At 42.5% G+C, this 6,803-nt stretch overlaps 1 protein-coding gene across 1 annotated transcript; it reads right to left on the bottom strand.

The window, feature by feature from the left end:
• Positions 1-2,313: 2,313 nt before the first annotated feature.
• Positions 2,314-5,016, bottom strand: LOC140007046 (uncharacterized). The gene has a single exon (XM_072049739.1). It carries the CDS (start codon positions 5,014-5,016, stop codon positions 2,314-2,316), a length of 2,703 nt encoding a protein of 900 aa, XP_071905840.1.
• Positions 5,017-6,803: the final 1,787 nt, after the last annotated feature.

The following is a 6,803-nucleotide window of genomic DNA, read 5'->3' as shown; positions in this document are numbered from 1 at the left end:
ATGACACGGCTTACCAAATACCAACCTATAGGGAGACATTCCTATAGGTGTCTTGTATGCCGTCCGATAGGCCCAGAGTGCATCTTCCAACCGTTGACTCCAATCTTTTCTATCGGGGCGCACCATTTTCTCCAAGATGGACTTTATCTCCCGATTTGACACCTCCGCTTGACCATTGGTCTGGGGGTGATACGATGTCGAGACTCTATGGAGTACACCATACTTGCGAAATAAGGCAGCTACGGTTTTGTTGCAGAAGTGCGTTCCCCTGTCACTGACAATAGCTCTTGGCATTCCAAATCGCACAAAAATATTAGATCTGATAAAATCTGCAACCACTTTCGAGTCATTAGTTCGAGTGGCCTTAGCCTCCACCCATTTAGACACATAATCAACTGCCAGCAAAATATACAGAAAACCAAATGAAGTAGGAAAAGGCCCCATGAAATCTATACCCCAGACATCAAAAATTTCTACAAAAATCATCGGGACTTGGGGCATATGATCTTTACGGGCTATATTACCTACCCTTTGACAGCGATCACATGACTTACAAAACACATAGGCATCCTTAAACAATGAAGGCCAATAAAATCCACTTTCTAAAACCTTATGAGCAGTTCTCTTGGGTCCAAAATGACATCCACAGGCAAAAGTATGACAAAAAGCTAAAATCGATTGAAATTCCATTTCACTTACACATCTCCTCATCACCTGATCTGCACATCTCTTCCATAAATACGGGTCATCCCAGATAAAATACTTGGCGTCGCTCTTCAATTTATCCCTCTTCGATTTTTGCCAACCTGCAGGAAAATTACCAGTTACCAAATAATTGACTAAGTCAGCATACCAAGGCAACTGAGAATTTAAAGAAAATAAATGCTCTTCAGGGAATGCATCCCTCAATGGTTCATTATCCTCTCCAACGGGTATACGACTCAGATGGTCAGCTACTAAATTCTCCGAGCCTCTTTTATCCCTTATTTCCAGGTCAAATTCCTGTAGTAGCAATATCCACCGGATGAGCCTCGGCTTTGCATCTTTCTTGGTCATCAGGTACCTTAATGCTGCATGATCAGAAAATACAATCACTTTAGCACCTAACAGATATGACCTGAACTTTTCTAGAGCAAAAATTACTGCAAGAAGCTCCTTCTCAGTGGTGGAGTAATTCAACTGGGCTCCATTCAATGCTCGGGATGCATAATAGATGACGTGAGCTGCCTTCCCTACTCTTTGCCCCAGTACAGCCCCAACAGCATGATCACTGGCATCGCACATGATCTCAAATGGCAAACTCCAATCGGGGGGTTGGATGATTGGGGGTGAAGTCAACAATTCCCTCAACTTGTCAAAGGCTCTCTCACACTTGTCATCAAACTCGAAGGCTACATCCTTTTGCAAGAGTTGGAACAACGGGGCCCCAATTTTTGAAAAATCCTTGATGAACCTTCGATAAAAACCTGCATGCCCAAGAAAAGAACGCACCTCCCGCACATTTGCGGGGTGAGGTAATGCAGAAATAACGTCTATTTTGGCCTTGTCAACTTCAATGCCCTTAGACGACACAATATGACCCAGAACTATCCCGTGCTCAACCATAAAATGACATTTTTTCCAATTAAGCACGAGATTAGTCTCTATACACCTTATCAGGATCAATTTCAGGTTATCTAGACATGTGTCAAAACTATCACCATACACACTGAAATCATCCATAAAGACTTCAATAATTTTCTCCACGTATTCAGAAAAAATACTTACCATACATCTTTGGAAAGTCGCGGGTGCATTGCACAACCCAAATGGCATTCGTCTATAAGCAAAGGTCCCGAACGGGCACGTGAAAGTTGTCTTTTCTTGATCCTCTGGGGCAATTGCTATCTGAAAGTATCCTGAAAATCCATCCAAAAAGCAATAATAAGCTCTACCAGCTAAACGTTCAACCATCTGATCAATGAAAGGGAGAGGGAAATGGTCCTTTTTGGTGACGGCGTTTAGTCTACGGTAGTCTATACATTGTCTCCATCCAGTGGGCTTACGCACTGGAACAAGCTCACCCGTTTGATTGGCCTCCACCGTCACTCCTGCCTTCTTTGGGACTACCTGGACCGGGCTCACCCAAGAGCTATCAGAGATTGCAAAAATAATCTCCACATCCAACAATTTTAAAATTTCTTTCTTTACAACTTCCATCATGAGGGGATTGAGCCTCCTTTGAGCCTGCCGTACAGGTTTGGCATCCTCTTCTAGTCTGATCCGATGCATACAGACGGTCGGGCTGATTCCCTTAATGTCTGCAATTGTCCATCATATCGCCTCTTTATGCTCTCTAAGGACCCGGATCAGTTTCTCCTCCTGGATTTTTGACAGTGCCGATGAGATAATCACCGGGAGTGTCTCATTATCACCTAGATATGCGTATTTCAGGTGCTCTGGTAGAGGTTTCAACTCCAGTACAGGTGCCTGCACCACAGATGGCAATACCCTCTGGTGAGGCTCAGGAGTAAAAATAGGTAAGATTTCATACCTTTTCGTGGTGGTCTGCAATGAGTGTAATGCACCTATTGTGCATTTTAAATCCTCACTCCACTCCACCTGAGGAGTTGTCTCCAACTCGAGGTGCTTGGTTAAAGCCACCTCCAGCTCATCCCTGCCATCAGTTTCAAACACTTCCTGCACTACAGGGTCAATAGCACTCACAGAAAAAACTGAGCTAAAGTTGGAGTTCGAGGGGTACTTCATAGTATCAAAAATATTAAAATGCACAATTTCCCCATCAAACTCCATGGACAGAATACTCTTATTAACATCAATTTTCGTCTGTGCTGTGCTCATAAAAGGTCTACCCAATAACAGAGGTGAGGGATCAGGGGAGTGATCATCATCCATATCAAGTACATAAAAATCAGCTGGAAACACCAAATCATTAACTTTTACCAACACATCTTCAACCAACCCATCAGGATATGCATTAGTTCGGTCAGCTAATTGAATGATTATTCCAGTTTCCTTTAATGGACCTAATTTTAGACAAGCATAGATAGACTTAGGCATGACATTTATTGATGCTCCCAGATCCAACATGGCCCTTCTGATCACAGTATTACCTATCTTACAGGGAATAGTAAACATACCTGGGTCCCCGCACTTTGGTGGGAGCTTTCTCTGCAGGACCGCAGACACATTTTCCCCAATTATGACCCGTTCATCTCCCCTCAATCGCCTTCGGTTTACACACAAGTCCCTTAGGAACTTGGCATATTTTGGTACTTGTTTGATGGCGTCCAAGAGGGGGATATTTATCTCAACCTTGCGAAAAACCTCCAAAATCTCCTTCTCCTTATCCTGTTTCTTTGATTTTTCCAACCTGCTAGGAAAAGGAGGCGGGTTAGTTTTAACTGTAATTATTGGGTCAGGAAGTACCTTTGGATCTGCACCATTGCTGTCATCCCTTTCGAGCTCATTTTCGATCTTCTCCTCATCCTTGTCCTTGGGAATTACAGGTTCAGGCCCCTGAATTTCTTTCCCACTCCTTAGGATCATTGCACTCACGTTCTTCGGATTCAACTCCGGTTGAGATGGCAGCTTCCCTTGGTTCTGGGACTCCAAACGGTTCATTCTGGTGGCCAATTGACCTATCTGATTCCTTATGTCCTGCATCTCGGAGTCCGTCTTTTGCTGATTTTGCATGATAGCTGCCTCCGTCCTTTGCTGATTCTGCGCCATGGTTGTCATCATTTGTTTCAGCATCTCATCCGTAGATGAACCAGATTGAGGGGGCGGAGGTGGTCGGGGTTGGTATTGCTGCTGGTACCCTGGTGGCTTATTCAGCACAAAGTTAGACTGCCTGTTCGGCGTGAAGTTGGGTTGCCTATTCCCTCCATAACTGAGGTTGGGATGATCTCTCCACCCGGGGTTGTAGGTGCTTGAGTAAGGGTCGTACTGCTTCCTTGGCGCGGGCGCGTGGTCAGCCATGTTCACCTGTTCCGCAGTTTCTTCCTGAATCATTGGGCACATGTCTGCAGAGTGACCTATACCAGTGCAAATCCCGCATACCCTGGCTTGTGATGCATTTCTCACAGCCTGTTGCCTAACGAACGCAGTCAACTCATTTAGCTGCTGCTGCACAGAGGGTGTCTCTATCTCATTCACCCTACGTATTGGGACATCCTCTCTTGTACCGAATTGCTGTGAATTCTCTGCCATCCCCTCTATTAACTCCCGTGCTTCCTGAGGGGTTTTGTTCACCAGTGCCCCTCCACTTGCAGCATCAATGATGCTTCTGTCTCTAAAAATGAGCCCCTCATAGAAATATTGTATGATCAACTGCTCACTTATTTGGTGATGGGGGCACCTGCGCAACAAGCTCTTATACCGTTCCCAATACTCGTAAAGTGACTCCCCGGGATGCTGCTTGATCCCACAAATTTCTTTCCTTAGACTCGCAGCCCTGGACGCAGGAAAATATTTATCCAGAATTTTTTTCTTCAATTGGCCCCACGTGGTGATGCTACCTGGTGACAGGTAGTACAGCCAGTCCTTCGCAGAATCTTTCAAGGAGAAGGGGAATGCCCTCATTTTTATCTGCTCTTCTGTGATTCCCGGGGGTTTCATACTGTTGCAAACGACATCAAACTCCTGCAGATGCTTATACGGCTCTTCACCTGGTAAACCATGAAAAGAGGGTAAAAGCTGAATCAGACCAGATTTTAGTTCAAATGGAATGTTGTCATTTAAAGCGGGGAAAGTAATGCACAAAGGCTGCTGAGTTAAATCAGGAGCAGCCAACTCCCTTAATGTTTGTGCATTAGCCGTGGTGAACTCCTCCTGGTCAGAGTCACTCGAAGTGTTACCAAACGAATCAGTTGGTTCAACTTCTGACTCGGGTCTTTGAGATGTAGCACTAGAGTGCTCTTCTCTGAGCTGTCTGGTTTCCTTTCTCGTTCTACGCGCGGTCTTCTCTACCTCAGGATCAAAAACCAAATCACCTGTGCGACAAGATCGAGGCATACACTAAAAGAAAATTAGAAAATTAGGACAAAATTTGAATTTAAAAAGAAACAAATAATAACGCCAGTCCCCGGCAACGGCGCCAAAAATTGACAGGTCGTCAGCCTGTGCAATAATAATAATAAATATAGAACCTAGATACCACTAAAAGCAGTCAATAATCAATCCTAGGTACTGGAGCAGGGACTCTAGGTGTGCAATGGGTTACTTGATTCACCCTGTTCCCGAAGAGTTTGCTTAACCCGATATACCAGAATTAATTAATAGACAAAAATTACTAAATAGTAGACAGTGGCAAGTAGGGTCGTCTCCTCAGGGACTGGGGATATATGTCTCTTTAAAAAGTCCAATTGATAAGGGGGGATTTCACTGGAATGAAACTAAAAATGATTAAACAATTTAATTAAAAATAAATGAATCACTAGCACAAGTAAAATAGGAATTAAATCAAGAATAAATAAATTCTAGCCAAGGATACAACTACTCAGGCACAGTCCAATCATCCAATCATTGATGCAAGAGAGGTTCGCTTAATGTATTAATAGGCTAGTTATAGTCTGACGACCAATTTTTCCTTAAATTATAGATGACCAAGGTACGACCATTAATCACCTCTAACCAGAAAAGTACTCCTAGGTACGACCGTAGGAATTAATTTTCCAATTGCATTAATAACTAGAAAAACCTAGCCCTAACCAATAACACGCTACGAGGGTTATTTAAATTAGATTGCACGTTCCCCTAATGTGTAAACACACCAGTTGCCACTAACTTTAATCAATCAAACAATTACGGATTTAATTGACTAAATTGGCATGAGATTAATAAATCACATTGAACATCGGGCCCTTGACATCCAATTAATAAAATAATCCCATGAAAATTCAAGCAGATAACGTGCAAATATTAATAAATAAAGGAACACGTGAAAACTAATTAGATCTCACAGATTTTCGGGACTGCGCCGTCGAGTTGACCCTTGACTAGATGGAAGATTTAGCCACGCCGCATAATTAAATCACCACACGAATTAATGGATTGCAAAGGCATAGCGTTTTCTATTAAGAAGCAAGGAATAAAAGGTGTTTTTCCCGTTGGGGAATTTTGTCGAACACCTGGCGTGTGTCAGAGGCCAGTCAAAAGAAGGAAAAAGTAAAGCTACACTAAAAGAAAAACTAGAGATGTTCCTGCTACTCTACGTTATCCCTATTTAAGCAACAAAAGAAAGATGACTAAAGTCTATCTAGGTGGTCCCCACACATGTGGACAAAGCCTTCAAAGTACTTCTTGCCCCAAGTCTCTTTCCGTAGCTTTCTTTTAAGAGCCCAAATGACTAGATGCTTTCCACTAGCTTGTGGTCCCCCACCAATTCAAGGGCCCAAGAATTAAAGCCCTTAGAAGTCTCCCTATTTTCCATAAAGTCCTTCCTTTTTTATGGTTTTCTGCTTCATTCCTGAAATTAAGTCCAGATACCAAATATGAGTAAATATCAGCAATTAACACAATATTTATCAGGGATAAAAGGGAAATCAATACTAAAATTACTAACAAATTGTACCCTATCAATATTGTACTCCAAGAATGTTTTCTCACTCTATCAATTTAAACCATTCTACGTATGTGCTTTTTCCTGATTTCCATTTCAAGCAATTATATATCCAGTTCCACTGATAATTCTTTAGCTAAATCCTTTTTATTAGGGTTAGGATTGTACGTGCATGTTAAAGAAGGATCAGAATAATATTTGATTCCCTTCTAGAGTTAAATATCTACATTTAGAGTAAATG

Source organism: Coffea arabica, chromosome 5e, assembly GCF_036785885.1.
Source record: "Coffea arabica cultivar ET-39 chromosome 5e, Coffea Arabica ET-39 HiFi, whole genome shotgun sequence".
NCBI lineage: Eukaryota > Viridiplantae > Streptophyta > Magnoliopsida > Gentianales > Rubiaceae > Coffea > Coffea arabica.
This window is presented reverse-complemented; position numbering and strand designations above follow the sequence as displayed.

What these genes read in the sequence shown, in the direction of transcription:
- LOC140007046 (XM_072049739.1), bottom strand. Translation starts at nt 5,016, where the DNA reads ATGCCTCGATCTTGTCGCACAGGTGATTTGGTTTTTGATCCTGAGGTA.